The 21,445-nt window shown below is 46.1% G+C and overlaps 1 protein-coding gene across 1 annotated transcript in view; it reads right to left on the bottom strand.

The window, feature by feature from the left end:
* The window catches only part of Pinx1 (PIN2 (TERF1) interacting telomerase inhibitor 1), a 48,984-nt gene extending 35,077 nt beyond the window's left edge, over positions 1 to 13,907 (bottom strand). The window contains exons 1-6 of the mRNA XM_048330483.1: positions 13,794 to 13,907; positions 10,792 to 10,901; positions 9,129 to 9,221; positions 7,270 to 7,348; positions 5,723 to 5,815; positions 442 to 518 (exon numbers count right to left, since the gene is read on the bottom strand). Coding sequence (XP_048186440.1) covers positions 442 to 518; positions 5,723 to 5,815; positions 7,270 to 7,348; positions 9,129 to 9,221; positions 10,792 to 10,901; positions 13,794 to 13,812 — 471 coding nt within the window. The 5' untranslated portion in view covers positions 13,813 to 13,907. The remainder of the gene's footprint in view (positions 1 to 441; positions 519 to 5,722; positions 5,816 to 7,269; positions 7,349 to 9,128; positions 9,222 to 10,791; positions 10,902 to 13,793) is intronic.
* Between the last annotated feature and the right edge of the window lie 7,538 nt (positions 13,908 to 21,445).

The following is a 21,445-nucleotide window of genomic DNA, read 5'->3' as shown; positions in this document are numbered from 1 at the left end:
GGTAGCATGGAGAGAGCGCAGAAGCACATTCAGCTTCGGAGCCCGGACCTCTGAGCCAGAATCTGCTGTTCCCAGGACGAGAAACCCCATCTTGAGCCGCACTGGTGACAGTGGAGCCGCTCTCCCGCTATGGCTGCCAGCCAGGGTTGCCCTCAGCTTGTGACCTGCACTCCTCACCACACACTGGCATCCTCACCGAAATCAAGTGGGAAGCGTTTTTAATTTAAACCTCATGCTGACCAAGAAAAGCATATAGCACAGATCCTTTAGAAGATTCCTTACAAAACTCAGCTATTATTACAAGGATAAAATTCAGCTTTCGTATGAAATCTCTAAAAGTATGTGTATCGGGGAGGGGAGAGTCCTAATAACAGGTATAGACAACCCTACACCCTTTAAGCAGCACAAAAACAGAACATCTCGACATATGTGGTCAGATACCTCAGCAGTCTTCTTGCTCTGTCTTTTCCCAAAAATGCAGTCAAGGTCTGTTTTGCTCCGAGATGACAGATCCTTCCCTAGAAAACCAATATGATGCTTTTGAATAAGGCCATTGTTCCAATGCAAGGAACACAGATATAAATATGCAGGTTTCGATGAGAAGATGGTTTGTGGTCAAAAATAAACAGTTCTGCAACACACATTACAACTCTCTGATGAAGATGATAATAAACGTCTTAGAACTAGAACTGCCCACATTATTCTTTGTTTCAAAAACAATCTAGAGCATACAAGCTGCAAGACAGACTGCACTTTAAAGCTTGCCCTACCACTGGTGAGCCTGCAAGGTGAATCTTTAATCTCTGGTTCTGTATTTTAAAACAAATCTCAATCACTTCAGAGACACGATTACTTAATAATAAAATGCAGAATTAAAAATATTATTAGAACTTTTGAATTTTTACTTACTCAATAATTACAAGATCACAATAATTATTAGCTAGATGAGCAAACATTTTAAGGAGAAAATGCAAATAGTAACTTGAATTTTTCTTTTTAAAATGTTCTGAGCTGTATGGTAGTGCAGGAAACTAAAAGGGCTCTGGTAAAAACAGTGTCCTAAGGACCTATGATCCTGAAGTCTAACTTAGTTTCAAAGCTAAAAACCAACCAATTTAAAATTCACTTCTTGGAATTTCCACTTCTACCAGGTAATTCTCTGGAAGCAGCCAGCCAAATCCATCCCCATTTGTCAACTCTGCGGAGTACATTTTAAAATGTAACCCCTCCATATAAAGTCTGGGGAGGGCAGTGAGGGCCAAACACGGGAATCTCAGTTTTGAGTTGGAAGCCAAGGCCCACCCTCCTCATCAGTCTTTTTATATTCCTGCAGCCAGCTGACATGGCCAAGTAATGCTCTGACCCAGAAGGTTCTGGTTCATTGATTACCACTGGGGCATTCAAATACGATATTGGCCAGTGACTCCCTGGTCCCAGAACCAGTTTGAAGGCAGCAGTACCAGGTTAGCTGGCAGTCAGTGCGCTCTGCTCCCGCTGGAAGGAAGGCTCTACTGTGGTGCTAAAGGATGCTCTCTCCTCCCTTCCACCTGAGCCAAACTAGACTTTCTGGTTCTGACAAATAAATAGACCCACTACAAAAAAGAACCCAAAGAATGCCTATGTAAGAAAAGAATAAAGCATATTACAAATAGGAACACGGGAAATAACCTATGAATGGGAGATGTGGTGGTGTGGAGAGCTACCCTCAGCTGTCATCAGCACAAGCCATTTCCTCTGTAAAGCACACTCTGGGTGAATTTCTATTTCAGAAAAGGAAATCAAGTCTAGTTCAAAATGACCACTGGCCAGCTACTTCAATTTATCCCCTGAACTAGAAGGGATAACCTAGAGGGAAATGCAAATTAAGGTATCTTTTACAGCAGCTCAATAAAAAAAAAAAAAATACAGGAATCAAGGAGGGAAGACAGTTGGGACAGCACAACCTAAGACATGAAGGTAAAATATTAATGCACTGAGGCAGCAAAGAGCAAATCTAAACCTCAGAGGGGAAAAATGCTAAGCTCGCAGAGACAGTGAGCTGTACCAATGGAGGTGTAAATGTTTCTAAAGCTTTGGCGATAGGCTCATGGATTGGACATTTCTATCCTCTAGCATAAAGTTCACTAAATTATATGTCAAAGTCAGGATTGTTACAGCCTTGCTCTAGCTCTGATCTAGAAGACACAAAGAGAAGAATCAGAAAAGGACAAAAAGTGGGTGAAAATGTGAACATTGGGAAGGCTAAAAAGAATGGTGAAAGCAAAGGGGAGTGGTTTGGGGAAGGGAAGGTGGGAGAAAAATGAGGAAGGGGTAACAAGTATGACAAGAAATGTATTCAATACCTTAAATATGTAAGTATAACCCCTCTGTACATCTTGACAAGAAAAAAAAAGTAGTTCATTCAGAGTAAAAAGGGGACAGGGCAAAGAAATGTAGGTTTGGAAAACATCTTAGTTGGATCTTGGTTTATACAATTGTTTAAAAGTTCATTTGCATTCTTCAATCAAGAAGAAAAAGTAAGAGCTAGGATGTAGCTCAGTGACAGAGTACTTATCTACCATGCCAAAATCCCTAGGTTTGATCTCCAGCACTTCAAGAATAAGTAAGTGTGTGTGTGTGTGTGTGTGTGTGTGTGTGTGTGTGTTTTCATGTAACACACGGGATGAATAGAAACCCAGGGCAGAAGATGATGGTAACTTCACTATAAGGGAACATTAGAAACCCAGAATGTTTGAAGAGAATCTAACTGACATTCCAATTGCTAACAGGAAAATACTCTGTTATTTTGGTTTTGGTGCAAGTCCTGGGGCTTGAACTAAGGGCCTGGGCATAGTCCCTGAGCTTTTTTGCTCAAGTTTAATGCTCTACCACTTGAGCCACAGATCCACTTCTGGCTTTTTGGTAGCTGACTGGATCATAAGAGTCTCCTGGACTTTCCTACCTGGGTTGCCTCGGAATCAAGATCCTCACATCTCAGCCTGCTGAGTAGCTGGGATTGCAGGTGTGAGTCACTGGCACCAGCAATACTGGTATTTTTAAAAATCCTAAAATGGTACTACTTGATGTTTGAATGTCTAAAGAATTAGAAGAGTTGTAGAATAAGGCTCTTCACTACCAGCCAACTGTAAGAGGAGCCAGGCATGCTAGCTGTCAATCACCTGGAACATGTTGGTAGATGGTGTCCTTATTTAAGTTGCATATAAAATATCACTGGCTGTCACAAGTTCGTGTAAATTACCACAATGAAATGCAGTAGACTAGCACAGCATATGTAACCTACCATCCAGTGACTGTACTCAGAGGGGAGAGCAGTGCTTTCCTGACAACCTCGCACCATATAGACTTTTTAAAAAAATGCCTTCACAAACACTTTCCTCTCTGCAAATGTGGCCTTACATTAGAGTTGTTTTAAACAAATATGAATAACTTTTAATTAACTACTTCAAATCAAAATTATAAATTATGATTACTAAAATGATATGGTCCATAATTAGATGTTAGTAAGTTTTACAGTAATTAGATGTAAGTTTTACCTTACCCTGATAGGGTAAGGTAACACTTTGTTCATGCACTTCTGTCTTCATTGGACCACAGATGGAGTTACAACGTGAATCATGCTCTAAATCTGTAGCCTTCATCAGGAGCATTAAAAGCCCTATTGTGGGGCTGGGAGTATGGCCTAGTGGCAAGAGTGCTTGCCTCCTACACACGAAGCTCTCGGTTCGATTCCCCAGCACCACATATTTGGAAAACGGCCAGAAGTGGCGCTGTGGCTCAAGTAGCAGAGTGCTAGCCTTGAGCAAGAAGAGGCCAGGGGCAGTGCTCGGGCCCTGAGTCCAAGGCCCAGGACTGGCCAAAAAAAAAAAAAAGCCCTATTGTGCACAATGCTGAAAAAGTTTAAGTTGCACAAAAAGGATCATCTCACACAAACTGTAAAACAGAACCTCCTTTAGAGATTCATGGTGACTTACAAAAAAGGAAATTGAGCCTGAAAGAAGGGAAATGGTTCGGGGACTTGTCTGGGAGAGCAATGGCCAGATGTCAGGCCCATTTGGACCTAAGAGAGGCTTCCTAAAGGGAACACAGGGCTTACCATCGACATACAGTAAAACACCGCCCTTCAATATGTAACCCCCATTGTAAGAGAGAAAATGAAAGCACAACACACCAAACAATTTGACAGGGTCACCCAGAAAGGGAGTGGCTTAACTAGAAATAGAAAGCAGATCCTGCCAGCAGCCAGTAGATTAAAGCAGATTAGTGAGGTTTATCCTAGCTTCTGCAAGTGCTTCAGATGAAATCAAGCATACAGTCAGGTACTAAAGGACAATTAGAAGCCTTTGCTAGCAGAGCAAAAGCATAGTGGCTGCTATACCATCCACTTTCAACTTCATTTGTGCACTCTGCCACGGCATCTTTGTACCATGTCTCTATTATTCCTGTAGTATCTAATAAAGACATAAGAACTGCTAAAGAAATTGGGAATTAAGGAATTGCTATTAACCTCTCCTCAAAAGGACCAGGGGCCAACCAAGCATGTGTTCTATGCTGCAGCAGACTGGTAAAGCCAGGCAGGCTAACAACAAAGCAGACCATGTATGGGAAAAGAGAATGACAAAGATGCATGTGAAACACACTTTCTGGGAGGTAGAGGAAAGGACCAGTCTATGTGCCCAATCCTGAGGTTAGTCAGCTCCTGAATGCCTTCAGCTCTGCCTTTGCCTGGCAATTGAACCAAACCCATTTCTATCTTTTTGGGTCTTGGCCCCAAATAAGAAATGCCATCAACAGTTTAAAAATAGCAAGAATTCCACCTCTACTCTATTCAGGCAGGTTGTGGGAGGTTCAGGCTTCCACAGTCATTAGACTAAGACTAATAATAAAGTTAAAGCAAAGAGATTCCTTTCCCATGCCTACTGAGGCTGAAAAATGCATCCAATCTCCTGGAAAGAACCGGCAGACAGCGGCGGGTTATCATAGCACCTCACCATCATGCCTAGTGCACTTTAAGTACAAAACGTCCTAAGTAGGCAGTGCGGCTACACTGTGGAGAACATCTGGAGAACTCACTGCGCCAAGTTCTATGGCTTCTCATCAGAACAGGGCCACCACCTAGTGGTTGAAGTACAGAGCTGCACTTGCAAATAATTCCATTTACTTGGAAGGAAGGAAGCAGCCTGGAGGAGGTGACAAAGACAGATCTACTGCCCAACACTTAGACATGTTTTCCGACATTACCTTGGCAATAACCCGGGGATGCCTACATAAACACTCCTGTGTGGAACATCCTAAGATCAACATGGAATGAGACTAATTGTTACAGATTTCAATACAGACCATGGTCATCTAAACTGTCACATCAAGCACCATCCAATACCAACATTCAGCTCTGGAAAACAGGAAGGTGTAACCAAAACATCTGAATACTAGATATAAATTATCTTCTCACCTAATCACATAATGTCCTTTCCTCCTCTGAAGAGCATGCTGACTTCAATTTTCATCTATGTCTCAGGACCTGTTTGGTCTGAGACCTCACTGGGTGCCTTTCCCTCATCAGAGCCCGTCTGCATTTTAATGAAATCACCAAGTGACTTGCAGCAGGGCTGCATGCGACTCCAATCTGCTCCACACAAGTCACTACAGCCAAGGGCCAGCAAGACTTCAACCAACCAGTGCAAACATACAGATCTCAGCAACAAGAAAAAATGCTTGGTCATACCTTTCGTAAACTTCTTATAATGAACCCGGTTTTTGGAGATTTTGGACTTTTCCTCAAGGCTAAAAGACTTTTTTTCCTTGTGTTCTGAGGAGTCTTTTTAAAAGAGAGGAAAAACATTGCATTAAACCCTATGTAGTACACTCTCATTTATTCTGTTACAATGAAATGTCTTTAGACTTAAGATTTTCAGGAGCCCATCATATATTGTTAAACTCCTATCAAATGCCTAGGATTTTAAAACTGTATGACGGATCATGCTAGGTTACATTGCAGACATTTATAAAATCTTGGAGAATAGAAAATGAAAACATCTTCAGACATGAACATTCATTACTGGCCTTACTCATAACAGGAAAGTATGGATGGATCCCAAGTGCTCTCAATGGGTGAGAGAGTGGCTGAGCCCCTCTGGCAGAGCTTCACACTGGAATATTATCCAGTTCTCTACACCAAAGAGGACTGAGCAGCTGAGAGACACCACACCCGGAACCACCTCAGAGCATCTACCTGCTTAGTAAGAAAGCTCAATCCAAAAGGAGTACAGCCTGCACAACTCCATTTTTAATAGGGAGGTGACACAACCCTGGAGATGGAGAATAGACTCGTTTCCAAGAGACGAGGATGGCAGTGGGCCTCAAAGGATCACAGGGGTGGACCGTGGCAGAGGCCTCCTGATGACTTGTGGGGCAGTGTGCCCCGTCACGTAGTCACTGACCACTGGAATTGTTCGTAAAATGCCCGTGATGGACTTGGGCTTGGCAGGGCATGGTCCAACCACCTGAGAGGCTGGGGAGGAAGGACAGCATACCCAGGGGTTCAAAGTGGAGAAGCCGACTACACTTGAGAAACGTGAACCACTTACAAGGTGAAACAAACCACCAGGAAGAATTAGCATAGAAAAGGCCTCTCTCTCTACTGAGCCTCTGCTATTCTACATAGCCCCATTTGCTATTTCTCATTTGTATTTTTAAAATATCTTTTCAGCTATATTCCTGAATTCCTGTAAAGATAACTTTATTATTTATGTGAGGTATAGGCCGGGTGAATTTATCTTGTCATTCTTTTTTTTTTTTTTTTTGGTGGGGTGGGGGGGTCAGTTGTGGGGCTTGAACTCAGAGCCTGAGCACTGTCCCTGAGCCTCTTTGTGCTCAAGACTAGCGCTCTACTTCGAGCTACTACACCACTTCTGATTTTTGAGTGGTTATTTGGAGATGTCTCACCAGAACTTCTCTGCCCAGTTTGGCTTCAAACTGCGATCCTCAGATCTCAGCCTCCTGAGTAGCTAGGATTACAGGCGCGAGCCACTAGCACCCAGTTTATCTTGCCATTCTCAAACCTTGAATGGGGAAAAATGTACTTGCAGATAGCTAAAGGTTCATTCAATAAATGCATCATTAAAATGTAAAAAGAACAGAATTTTTGTAATTGTTTCACTCAATTGACTTCTGGATGCATAATGCTTATAGTAGAAATTTGGCTCTAATAGTAGAGTTGGATGGATTTCCCCTCTGTATATCCAAGGACTCACGATGCTGGGGGTTTCCTACCTGCTGTTTCTTGACCATGGTGAGTACTCAGCTCAGCCAGAAGCTGGTTAAAGTCATCCTGATGTGCAATCCAGTTGTCCTGGAAACACCAGAGAGTGATTGAGGTACACGTCTGCAGCTTTCCCATTGATCAAGAGAAGGTGTACTTCAATACTGAGGAATCTGGCAGTTAGTATGAAATTTCAGATGTCTCATTAAAATATTCTTTGATAAACTTAAACGAAGCCAAGAAGTACAAATGTGAAACGTCATCTATGCAGGTTAACTACAAAAGGGGGATTTATGGGTATAGCTCACTGATAGAGTACTTTGCTGGCATAGGCCTAAAGGGTTTGGTCTCCACCACTGCAAAAAAAAAACCTTTTTTTTTCAAAGGAGCTTCTTGGAAGCCCAGGCATTGACTTCAAATGTGGATGATTTATCAGGTTATATTGAAAAAAATTAGCAGGTAACTTGTGCACTAAATATGAAAATAAGGCAAAATAAAATTACTTTTTTCTCGGTAGGAGAAATTAGGTAGCACAAAAAAAAGCAGAAAGAAACAGCTCTCCTCTTTATTCAGCTGAAATTGAAACACTTTGCCAAATTCTGACTATATGCTTAAATTCTACTTAACTCTGGAAAAGGAAGAAGAATCCTAAGAGCCTTGGATTACTGAGTCCCCACTGGGTAGCAGTTAGCTAATAAGAGGTTAAAGCTCTCCTAACAACATTACCAGTGCGAAGCAGGTTTCAGGGCAGGACTCAGCATCTGCCCTTAAGCACTCCGACCTAGAAATGCTTAACTGAGACACACGTAACAGGTGTTCTGGATACTACGTCTCCTAAGAAAGTTCATATACTCTCGTATCTGCCTCCAAAACCGCATTCAAAATCAACTATATATTACCTTAGTGACTGAAAATTTTAGTTAGAAATTTTAGTCGAAATCAACTAAACTAATCAAATAACCCTGTTTACACAGACAAATTCTCCCAGCTTTCTACTAAATTGTATTGGCTGCAAAAAATTTAGAAACCAAGAGTCAGCTTAGACACTGTGTCAAAAGAAACAATGACAGAGAAAGGTCTATAGTAGAGGCACTAACTTTTTCTTTGATTGGTTTCTGGTTTTAATGGCTTCTGGGGACAGAGGCAATGCTGGAGATTAAATCCAGGCCCTGGCACATTCAACTACTCAGGAACATCTCCAGCTAGTAGTGGGCCACTAATTTTTAAATATAAGTTAACAAATTTATATAACAATTTATGTAATCCAAACAAATAGTTATCAATAAACAAGAGAAAAGAGTGCTACCTTGTTGAAATATTGTCCTTGGTTTTTTGGGGGGGTTAAACTCAGAGCCTCTACTCACTCAGCCTTATAGGCTCAGCTGGCACTCTACCACTGGAGCCATACCTCCAGCCCAGCTTTGTGCTAGTTATTTTGGAAACAGAATCTATCTCATGGACTTTTCTACCTAGACTGGAATCTCAGTCTGAGTTGCTAGGATTATAGACATGAGCTACTCATCCCAACCTGAAGTATTATCTTGCAATACTTTTTTTTAAATTAAATGCCACTGGCTTTTAATAATATAAACTAATATGAAAACATGGGGAAAGACTTTCCTTGCTGTCTTGAAATGAACATGTTTATAAAGAGACTTTCTGCAAAGCTTGGCAACAACAGTTTGGATCTCTTAGGCATAGGCAAGTAAAGGACCCCACCAGGACAGCAGGCCAGGCAAGAGGTGACATGTTTCTGGGAGGAGCCAAGGTCACAACTGTCCCGTCTATGTGACTGCATCAGAAATTTGACATTTACAAGACTGACGCCAATTATGCAAAGAGAACACTCAGATCGTGCACCATTGCTCACTTCATTATTGTTGGTGGCTCCAAGTCCCAGATGGTTATTTTTAACTTGAACTTTAATATGGTCTGTGGCTCCTTGCTCCTGGGCTCCCAAACCCTGTGGATATTAAACGCAGAATTAGCACGTTTATCAGAAATAAAGAGATACCTCTGCCTTCCGTTACTGTTAAATTAATTACTAAACATCTAGAGTAAGACACTATCCTTGCCTTCAAAGAGGACACAACCCAGCAGATTCTTAGAATGTCTGTAGAAACAGAATGAATGATAATTATTAAACCCAAGAACAAATGAAAGGCCCAGATATACACTGAGGAGAATGGACCTCTTGCTGATGCTTAGGAGCAATGGTGTTACAAAAGAATAGAAGCCCGTGGAAGTATTCTGAGTACCTGGCTCTATCCTTTACTTAATGATACAACAGGACCAGATAATCCTTTAAGTTCCCCGCCTGGGAAAGGGCCTGGGCTACTAGAAGACATGGAGGGCACAAAGGGTGGCCTCAAAGGGAGAGAAGAGGGAACAAGAGGACAAGAAGGGACTCGACTTACAGCGACTGAAGAAATCTTGGAAACCATGGAATCTTAAGCAAAGGAATGACATGATCTAATTCCCACCTGCTTTGAAAAGTCTTTCTGGCTGCTGTATGGCAAAACAGGCCAGAGGAAAAGGAGGCAGGGAAGGAGGAATGGGAGGTGCAGACAAAGATAATGGCAGGACAAGGGCAGTAGTCTAGAAAGGCAGGAATAGTGACTGGGGTGACAGAAACAGAGAGGCTGAGGAGACTAACATGAGTCCAAGGTGTCTTGTTGGAATATGTAGGTAGACAGTACCATTTCTAAGACTTGGGAAAAGCTGGAAAGGAAGGCATGGGAGATCAAGAGTTTTATAATGAAAACAGATTTTCACTCCATTCACAGCCAAAGCTAATGAACTTACAATTCTGGGGCTTAGAGGACAGAACTGGAGTAGAAATGGGCAAAAGCTTCCAGATTTAACAGAATCTAAAGCATCACACAGCAATAAGCACAGTATAGAAAAGAGTCTGGGGCTGGACCCCAAGAATCTCCAGAGCTCAAAAGTCTGGAGAAGGAAGAGACAGCAAATAAAACAGCAGCAGATGCTGAGATCAAAGAGAAAGGGTTCATGTCACAGAAGTCAAGACACAACAATTCCATGGAGAGAGTAGTCAATGACATCTGCTGTTGCTAAGGGGCTGTACAATGTGGGAATGAAACAGGGTCCACTGAGGTGGACCACAGAGCACTGGAGACAGTGAGCCATGAGGAACAGAGAGGACTGTAGCCCTACTGGGTCAGAGACCAGTGAAATGCAAATGAATGGGGAAACACGTGCAGTCTGGTGACACAGGGGAACAAGCCTGACCCTCAGCAACACCAAACTGATGGCTGCATGTGATTCCATGTTTACGTGATTCCATAACAATGTCTGAGAAAGTCATTAATCACAGTTTAAAGGATGAGCTAAAAGAGCTGGCATTTATGCTCAGCTCTAATTTTCTCACCAACTAGCCACTACAATTTATTTCTTCCAACTCATCGAATGATCCAAAACATCAATTCCTCTCAGACTTCTCAGACAACTTTTCTCAATCTAAAATCTACTGACAAGAGGGTTTTTTGGATTTTTTTTTTCTTCTAAAATACCTTTCCTTTAGACCAGCCCATCTTCTCTAGCATTCTCTGGCCAAACTTAGAGTCATCATTACTCCAGGCAGTGTTTCTTGGGTCCACAGCCCATTTCTGCTTCCTCCGACCTATAAATGAAAAAGTACCCCATCAGGAATTTATCTTTCAAACCTGGGTGACACATACATACCTGCAAACAATGACATATCCAATGGATTGCTAGCAGATTGGCCCATTTATCCTTTTATCAATAACTATGTACTCTTAACACAGAAATTGACATTAAACATTAAAGTGAGGGCTGGGGATATGGCCTAGTGGCAAGAGCGCTTGCCTTGTATACATGAAGCCCTGGGTTCAATTCCCCAGCACCACATATACAGAAAATGGCCAGAAGTGGCGCTGTGGCTCAAGTGCCAGGGTGCTAAGTCTTGAGCAAAAAGAAGCCAGGGACAGTGCTCAGGCCCTGAGTCCAAGGCCCAGGACTGGCCAAAAAAAAAAAAAAATTTTAAGTGAAAATGTCCCTTCTAAAGTGACAAGAACAATGCTCACTACACCATCATTTGGGCCTTCCACATTCCACTACGGGCATCCACACGCACTTGTCGATGTCAGCAGCAGCGTCACCTGTGCAATCACCACAGCTCTCACGGCTCCACATTACGCGCCAAATGTTAAACATACATTAGATCTGCTTTCACAGAAGCCCAAAGAAGGCAGGTGTTCCTATCTCTACCTAGCCTGTGAGAAAGTCTCAGGCTTAAAGAACTCTGCCTAACATCCCCAAATCCATACCTTTTATAGAGACTAAGGTCTTCCTAACTTCACAGCTTACATTCACCCTCTGTACTCTGTAACAGTCATTATGATCTTGGGGAGTCAACTGTGCCTCCCTTCATGATCTACAGATAAGAATGGCACCATCCCCACTCACTGACATGTCCTAGACACTGTAATCTAGTAACTAAACTCCACTACAGACTAGATGTTTCTCTTCATTAACATTCTGCTGCACGGTGGCTATTTATATCCATCTTCTAAGTGTCATAGTCATCCCCTACTCACACTTTGCCCATTTTTTCAGAGCAAGCACTCGATAAACATGTTAATTAAGGTATGAATAAATGAGAAAAGGAGGTAGGAAAAAGGAGGAAAAAGAGAAGGGATATAATTGAATTAAAAGAACTGCTTCAAGTCAATCAAAGTATTTTTATAAGCCAGGTATGGTAGTAAATACCTGTTATTCATGCACTCAAGAGGTGGAGGAAGGAAAATCTAGTTTGAGGCCAGCTTGGACTATACAGCAAAGACTATCTCAAAAAAAAAAAAGTATCTAAAGTGTAAAGAAATAACTGACCATTAGGATGCCAAGCTTATTGTTGAAGTTTTAATAACTATCACAAAGAGTGAATCCAAAAGTTTATAGAACAAGAATTTGGAGCCAGCACACCTCTTGGCTGTAATATCATGGGTTGAAACCATGAGCTAAGATAAATCCTTCTTCCTTTAAAGTTGTCTTAACTATACTTCCCTTAAGTATTCTGCCACAACAATGGAGAGCTAGCACACCTGTCCTTTGCTTTTCTTATGTCCTAGAACATTCTGTGACCAAATTTCGGGCTCACCAATCAGTGATAATAGCAAGCAGAGATGAGCTAATAGCAAGCCCAATTGCTACTCTTTCAAAGACTTGCTGACAAGGCTGGCCTTTGGCTGGGAACTTGCGCTTCAGGAGGGTTCCCACTGTTTTCAGAACTGGGTTGAGTGGCTCACTGTGTCTGTTCATGCAAACAATATGGTCTGTGCTGCAGATGTGAACACCTGCTTTCCTTGAGTCTCCCTTGTTGAAGGATTATGAATGTCACATATAAGCCCTCCACAGGAGGCCTGTGGCATCTGTACCTGGCATTCCCTGGTCTTTGCCTCCTGTATCTTTGCTTACCAACGTGCTCAGTGTCTTTATAGCGAGATAAACGGCTGCAAAGAGCTTCATTTTTCAGTCACTCTAATGGATGCATGACACCCCGTGCCTTATGACAGGACTAAGCTTACTCCAATGGGTATGCTGTGTCCCAGAAGCAACAGAAAAATGTTACAAAAACGTAGTAAAGGCACCGCAATAATATTTTCTTGCTTAATGACTAGAAGCAGATGATTTTCCTCCAGACCTTCATTCCCGCCTCTGTGAAACTGGGATGATGCCCGATTCGTTTCATTTTGTGCTTAATCTAGGCCTTCGACCGTCCCTCGCAGAAAAGGACGTTGATAGCATTTATTCTGCGGAATCCCTGTAAAGTCCTTGCTGATCTGTTAAATACGCGACTTTTATTTACTGGTCACGCACGACACAACTTGCAAAGTAAACGACCAACTCTATTACCGGGGCACGACTGCCATCTGGTGGCTAGCAACTTTACCTCTGGGTCTCATTCATAAGTAAAACCACCTCCCCGGGAAGAATTAACGGGGGCAGTAAATGTCAAAGGCAAACAGACAGCGGAGGGGACGTTGTGGTCAACGATCTCGTCATGGAGGGACTCCAACTAAGTTCCTTCCAGATTCCATCAGCTTGCGATGCCCACCCCACCCCCACCGCGCGCAACCACGGCTAACTTCCTGGGTTTGCCGCTTCTAAACTTTTCCTTTTTCTCCGCGGGCCCCGGGCGTGCGTCCTCAACAATCGGATCCGGCAGCCTAAAGCGACCCCTCTTCGGAGCCTGAGGAAAGGGCGACCCGGGGGGGGGGGGGCGCGTCTGCGGCCGGAGAGTGGGGACGAGCCTCGAGGGCACTCGCTCTCACTCGGGACAGCGGCCACCTTCGGTGGGGTGGGGGGAGGGGGAGGCCCGCCGCGGGCGCGCGGGTCCGCCGTCGCCGCGGCCCCAGGCCCGGCCCCCGACCCCGACCCCGACCCCGACCCCGACGCACCGCCCCCACCAGCCCCGGGGAGCGTCGCTGGCCCGCGTCACCCGGCACGTGCCCCTCCGTGCCCGGCTCCCCCGGCCTCCGCGCCCGACACTCACGCTCGGCCAGCATGGACATGGTGTGGACCCTGCGGCGCTCGGGCCCCGCGAGGCGGCCGGAGAGGAAGAACCGGGAGCCGCCCGGCGTGCTCGCAGACCCGAGGAGGCCGCTGGGGCGCCCGCTGAGGACGTCAGCGGCGCGCGACGGGCTCCGGACCACGTGGCGGAGGGGGGCGGGCGGGCCCCACGCGGGAGGGGCGGGGCTTCCAGGCCGGGCGGAAGGAGACGTTTCCATTCATTGGCTTACGCGCGTGGCACTCGGCGCTTGGCCCCGCCCTCCCGGGGCGGCCTCAGAGCCGGGAGGCGTGGCCCTGGGGTGCACGCCCTCCCCGCCTGTTCCCTCCGAGAGACAGAGGGGGAGAGGGAAGGAAAGAGGGAGGAAGGGCCCCTGAGGAGGAAACTTGTGCCTTCAGGCTCACAGCCGGCTTGCAAAACGAACCTCTTTGTGCACCGAGGGCGGGAAGGCCTTTCCTCTGCTCTAGTCTTGTTGGCAGGACTGATCCTGTGATCCCCTCCAGCCCTGAGGTCTTCTCCACACCCTTTTCACTCCCTGCCCGCCACCCCCGGCATGCCTGCCCCCCCTCTTCGCCTCCCCCAGACATCCAGCTTCAGCTATCACCCCGGGTGCTTGTTTGCTCTCTCCTCCTTACAGCCCCACTCATCCCCTTCCAGGGCTCCATCTTTATTGTGCCTTCACTGATTCCCTGCTTCCAGGTGCTTTCCTGGAGCAAATCTGGATTTGGACCTCAGCTTCTTCCACATTTCGACAGTGGTACCCATGCCACCCCCAGCACCCACTCGGGCCCAATCTGCCTCAGGGAGGCTTCTTCCTTGTCTCCTGTTCCTACGACTAGATCCGGCAGGGTTCCCTTACATTCCAGGTATTCCTTTTTGGTCCTAGGAAGGGGCCTGCTGTAAGATAGTAGAGGTATGAATGTCTGACACAGTCCTTTGGCCATGGTGGGGGAAGAGCTGCAACCCCCGGTTTGCCCCTCCTTTGTTCCCAGAGTGAGAATTAGGCCCCACTCTGCTGGAAGTTCAGCTGGCTTTGTGGAGGCTTCAATGCCTATGAATAAGATGAGAGGTTGATAACAATTGGCTATGGGACCATATACCTGATGCCAATTATAAAGGACAAAGAAGAGGGAGCAAATAGGACAGTTGTGACTGTGAGTCTAGATCTAACCAAGGTATCCTCCAAATGCCTTTCATCTTTCCTTTCCCTGAGCCGAGATCATGAAGCCCAGATGAATGGGGAGTTGTGAGAGCAATCCCTTTCAGTGTTCTGGGCTAAAATGAGAGTACACAGTGAGGGGGGAGGGTCCCCCGACAAAGTCATTAGAGAACAGTGACCATGTGGTTACACTCATTGATGAATCTTGGATTACAACAGCATCTCCCCTTGTCTCTCTTCACTTGAAAACATCCTTGACATGGGCATTCAGGTGTTTTTAGCCTTTTGCCTCTGTTTATAGATAATCGTGGAATACATTTGGGGGCAGGAACATAGAAGAAAATATGAAATCAGTGCACGTCTTCAGTTTCAAAGGCCTTAGCCAAGATGGTTAGGACACTGCAGGAAACGTGTATATACCATTGTTTTGCCTGGAGTAGAAACTAGGTTTGGTGATAAAAGGCAAACTGATAAAAGGTAAATTAATCTTTGTGAAAATAAGGGCAACTGAAAGAGATCCTGAGACCAGCAGTGTCAATTTCCGCTCACATTATGTGACAATATTATGTACGATTCAAAACACAACTCAGGGCTGGGGATATAGCCTAGTGGCAAGAGTGCCTGCCTCGGATACACGAGGCCCTAGGTTCGATTCCTCAGCACCACATATACAGAAAACGGCCAGAAGCGGCGCTGTGGCTCAACTGGCAGAGTGCTAGCCTTGAGCGGGAAGAAGCCAGGGACAGTGCTTAGGCCCTGAGTCCAAGGCCCAGGACTGTCCAAAAACAAAAACAAAAACAAAAACAAAACACAACTCAGTCTCAGGGGAAATCCTGATTAACTCTCAGGTTGAGAACATCTGTCAACATTATTCATTTTACCTTGCCCAGTAGTCTCTCTTCCACTTTAATGTTGGTCGATGGTCATCTGAGCCTGGAATTGGTGAGCAAAAGAAAACTTCCTCCAAGGAGCCATGCTGGGCTGTTCTTTAGGAGGAGACAGGGCCAGGAGGGCAGAGCCTCCGGGTGAGTTCTGTGCCATTATAGAAGGAAACTAGGAGTTTGCTTCGCTTTCTGTTCCACGACATGAGAAAGCAGCGACCTGTCGGCCCCCTGTAGGCTAGGCAGCAGCCCCTGAATCTGGCAGCAGTTCCATGTTGAGTTCTCAGCTCCAGAACTACGAGGCATAAATGCCTATTGTTCATAAGCCACGTGGTCTTTTGTTATAACAGCTCAAATGGACTAAGACAGGTATAGGTAAGAACCTTAAATTCCAGGAAATGCTCATCTGTCATTGCCCCAGCCTCTTTCCTTTTGCCAGTCCTGGAGCTTGGACTTGGGGCCTGTGCGCACTGTCCCTGGCTTCGTTTTGCTCAGGGCTAGCACTCTACCTCTTGAGCCACAGCGCCACTTACACCCTTTTCTGTTTGTATGGTGCAGAGGAATCAAACCCAGGGCTTTACGCTTGTTAGGCAAGCACTCTGCCGCTAAGCCACATTCCCAGCTCCCTGTCATTGCCTTTGAGGAGAATTGGGGTTCTTCTGTTTTGTTTTGTTTTTGTCAGTCATGGGGCTTAAACTCTGGGCCTGGGCACTGTCCCTAAGCTCTTCAGTTCAAGGCTAGTGCTCTACCACTTGAGCCACGCTGCCACTTTCAGTTTTCTGGTGGTTTATTGGAGATGAATCTCACAGACTTTCCTACCAGGGCTGGCTTTGATCCTCATATTTCAGCCTCCTGACTAGCTAGGATTACAGGTGTGAGCCATTGGCGCCCAGCAAGGAGAGTATTTGTAAAGTAGATACACTAGATGTAGGAAGAATTCATTTAAGATAATCCATAAGAGTCTCCTAAACCTTTTAGTTTAGTTTTTTAGGGTTCTCTTTAAACAGCTGGCTCCACTGTAAGCTCAAGATCACCCACTAGTTTACTGAGTTTTGGGAAAGAGACTTGGGAATGAGCGACATCAAGGTTTTCCGTTTCTTCCTAGATTTGCTACTTAATAGAAATGAAGAGCCTTTTATGTCATTGGCAACCGGTTCTTCTCTAAAATACTGACTTACAACTTGAAATAATTGGATGTTCAGTCCTTTGGCCAGGGTCATGTGCTCCAGGAAGGGAAGTCTGAGGCCAAGTAGACGATTCTGGGAGTGGAGGCAGTCTTCCTTTGCTACATTCCTCCTGACAAAGACCAGTCTGAATTCCAGGTATCTGTGACCCAAGAGGAGTGTGGGAAGGCAGGGATACAAAGTTAAAAGTCTGCATGTGTGCTAGGGCAGGGAAGAACCGAAACATCGAGGGAAATGGATCAAATGCGTGAGCCACCTCTCCTGGAATTCTAGATTCCTCTACATTGACAAAGGAACCTCGCTTGTTTTCTCGCTCTCTCCCCCTCCTCCCCTTCACCTCCCCTCCCCCAGTCGTTCTACCCTGGGACATCTTCTGCTGAGGAAGACAAGCTGATAGAAAAATGGACCCCTGTAAGCTGTCTTCCTCCTCTTTCCTCCAGAAAAGCAGTTCAAAATGAAAGCGGTCCACACATGCAGAGAAGAGAATAATACCCACAACTCTCTGATCATCTCCTGTGCACCGTGCATGCTCTGGAAACTGTTGAGACAAAGCCTTGTGAACATAGTTCTCCTTGAGCCTTCCTCTCACTCCTCCTCCCCCCTTCCATCTCCACCCCAACACTTCCTACCCCCCGCCCAGCCACATACCTAGAACCTTGCTCCTAACAGCCAAAGACTCCATCCTAATGAAGACAAGCTGCCTGGCGTGGGGTCGTAATCTGAAGGCAATTCACTCCGGGGACTCATTTGACAAATTTTAGCAGAACCAATTAGAGGTAAAGGTATAATATATATATATATATATGTCTATATATATATATATATGTCTATATGACATATCATATGTATGATATGGGTTTAAAATCAGGACATTGAGCTTGCTAGGCAGGCATTTTTCCACTTGAGTCCCACTCCGGGCCTTTGGCTTCTAACTTGTTTTCCAGACAGAGTCATGCGCTTTTACCCAGGCGAGCCTCAGACCTTAATCCTCCTACCGCTGCCTCTTGGAGAAAAGTGATTCTAAGTGTGCGGCCCCCCAAAGCTGACCACTCCCGCGTTTTCCTTTCTAGCTCCTCTGGGGTTTGTCTTTGATGGCCGGCCCACACCCAGGCTTCAGGAGTGACGAGTTCTGCTGCCTCCTCCGTGGCGGTGGTGCTGGGCTGGGGGCGGGGGGGGGGGGGGGGTGCCGGGTGTGGCTTGTCAGCTGCTCCTGGCCACAGGCCCCGCCCTTACCTCCTCCTGTCTCCTTCACTGTGTCTTCCTCTCCTGGCTCTAGCTGATTGCAACTCCAAGGCCCAGAAGCCCCAAGGTGGCGGAGATGACCCTCTGCTCTCAATGAGCCACCTCCCCGCCCCCCCCCCCAGGAAAAGGCACACACAGGGGTGTTATTAAAATGAACTGTTTATATTATCTCAGTTGAGTCAATACATTATAATGTATTAAAATGGAAAGGTACAAAATTGAAATAAATACTTTCTGATTCATGTATAAATTTTTTTTGTCAAGATGACTTTTATCGTCAGTACATGTCACAAGAAAACATTTAAAATGACACCGAAAACAATCATTGAAATCATGGTGCAATGGAGGAAAAAGGAAAGAAAACAACGGTTGGCTTGTTTGGCATGAGACCTTTGATACAATTTGGGTTCCCCAAAACCACGTGAAGGGTGGGAAAATAGAAATGCTCAAAACTGACTTAAAAAAATAAACAGGCTTTACAAAAACCCTCTTTTTTTTTTTTAAACCCAGATACTTCTCTATGTGGTCTGCACTTACAATAGATACATTCATTATTGTCCAAGGGAAGACAGCAACTGCCTTTCACTTAAAGAGCTTGGTGGAGAGGCTGAAGGAATATGCTGCAGCTGAAGGTGAGTAGAATGTTCCAGAAAACAAAAAAAAAGAAAGTCTAGATGGTCTTCAGGAACAGCACTGAGCGCGATGCGGGGTGGAGGGTCTCTGGGGGAGGGGTGGAGGTGGGGGAGGGGCGGGAGTCCGCATCTGAAGCATATCGGAGACCAGAGGATGGAGTTGGGTTGGCGGTGGTCCCCGGGGGGACACAGATCTTTCCGTCTGAGCAGTCCTGAGTTTGTCCTTAGCCTGGGAACACTGCTCTGTCAGCAAGAAGCAGACCTTGGGCTTTGGAAATGGTGAGTGGCAATGGGGAGACGGGCAGGCTTCCAGGAAATGCCAAGAGGGACATCTGCCCGGGGTTCTGACCGCTTATTAGGTGGTCATTAAGGCAACAAGGACTTTAGCAAACTAGAAGTTAATGGCAGCTACATCCAGCAAGACTGAAGGTAAACCGAGGGGGAGACGGGGCCCTTCCTCCTCAGCACCCTTTCCCCAAGCTCAGGACCTCCTCCTGAAGCTCAGGATTGACAGAACCCAGCGGCGGAGGGCTTGCGCTTCGGCCCATGGCCACAAGGCCCACCCCTGACCTGGGGAGACGACCCTAGCTTCTACCCCAGAATTCCTCCTGTGACTACTCCGGGGAAGGGGCAGGTGGGAACACCCAGGCTCCCACGGAAGTTAAGCTAGGACCCTTGCTGTCTGTCGTCCCTCTGGCTCATCGCAATGGCCCTGAGGGCCACGTGCTCTGGAGCCGGGGCAGACACCCCGGGCTGCGTTAGTCCCTCCAGCTCTGCTCAGCTGGAGAAGGGAAGTTCAATGAAAGTGCGGGGACACATCCCAGCTGGAGCCGAAAGGATGACTACCAAGCCAAGGGAATGCGAGATCCCAGGTGTCCTCCGCAGCAGAAGGTTCCCCCCGACTTGACGATGATCACAGGGAAACACAGAAGGCAGAGCAGGCCACACAAGAACCGTTCCCTTCCTCTGCGCCCTAGATGGCAGGGATGGGCCGTCCTCACCGAACGCTAGGGGAAGGGCAAGCTCCAGAAGCGGCCTGTGCTTCCGGATCAACCCCCCGTCAGGAGTCTGGGTGCTTCGACCATGGTGGTCCTGGAGTTGAAGATCCTGGCTCTCGGGTCATCGCTGGCCAAGGAAACAGCTCCCTCTCCCTACTCCCACAGAGGAAGCCCGCGTGAAGACCTTGGGAGGGAACAGACCTGCCTGTCCCCAGCGTGAGAGGGCAGGCTAGGAAGAACTCTCAGTGAGAAGCCTGGGACCTGCAGGGACTCAACCCCATCTCAGAGGGAGAGCCCAGCGGGTGCGACCTGTGCTAGGAAAAAGGCTGCCGTGGTGAGCTCCCTGGGCCAGTTCCCTGCCTGGCTTTTCTCAGGCAGAAGCTATCTTACTTTGGTCCTAAGAAAGGTGGGCAACATTTTATCTCAGAGTCTGAGGACTACCGTAACAAATCCATCATAAATGTGATAAGCTGTGGGGACACGTGATGGGCGTGTTAGTAATCGTCACTGAAGTCCACTGCTAGCTTGGTGGGATTTCCTTGTCTTATCTTCCTTTAATGTTTAAATGTTTTCTACATGATACACACCCAAAACAATTCCTCTTGGGTATGACCTCCCTGAATCCCTCATTTTAGAGATGCAACATCCCAAATCACATAAAGGAGTACAGAAGGGACAGAACTAGGAACCAGCCATTTTTTTTTCTGCAAGGATTGGGGTACTGTAGCTGAATTTCCATTCTTCACTCCACGGCCTGTTCTTCAGCTCTGTCCTTACCATGCTGAAAAGCGGGGAACTTTACGAACCTTGTGCTATGTCAGGGGCCAGGGGAGAGCCAGAAAAGCTCGGGGAGACAGCGGTAGCTGTGGGGCTTGGTGTTGCTTCCAGTAAAAAGCTGGTGTGCAGCGGCAGCTGGCTGCCGCTTTGTGCTTACCAGCCATGCTTCCTTTTAGCTGAGTGTAATAATATGGGGAAATAAGAACACGGGAGCTTTTCTGACTAAAACAAATTGCATCAAGCCAAAATGCTCATACATAAGGAGCGTACAATACTTAGGCAACAACTCCTTAGCTACACGATGAGGAGCTCTGTTAGGAGAGTGGGAACCTGAAGTAACACATCTCCAAATGCTATCACGTTCTAGTTTTGGAAAGGATATATATGAGAATCATTATCACCAATATCAAACACACTTTAGCTTCAGGCCCATAAGGCCCCACTCGGGGTTGTTGCTACAGCTCCTTTTCTTTTTTTTTTTTTTTAATTTTTTTTATTATTAATTGAACATAAATTTTTTTTTACAAGGTGTTGTGCAAAGAGGGTGCAGTTACATAGTAGGGCAGTGTGTACATTTCTTGTGATATCTTACAACCTGTTCAGCTCCTTTTCTTGACAGAGCTGATTGGGTACCTGTTGAGCCAGCCTGATGTTCCCTTCCCTGCTGCCCTCAGCATTTCAAAAGGAGGACAGACTTTTGGGGAAAGGGCAGGTCCTATGGGGGGGGGGGCTTCCTCTTCTCAGGGGAATGCCCCCTGAAGGAC

Source organism: Perognathus longimembris, chromosome 21, assembly GCF_023159225.1.
Source record: "Perognathus longimembris pacificus isolate PPM17 chromosome 21, ASM2315922v1, whole genome shotgun sequence".
In the NCBI taxonomy this organism is placed as follows: Eukaryota; Metazoa; Chordata; class Mammalia; order Rodentia; family Heteromyidae; genus Perognathus; species Perognathus longimembris.
This window is presented reverse-complemented; position numbering and strand designations above follow the sequence as displayed.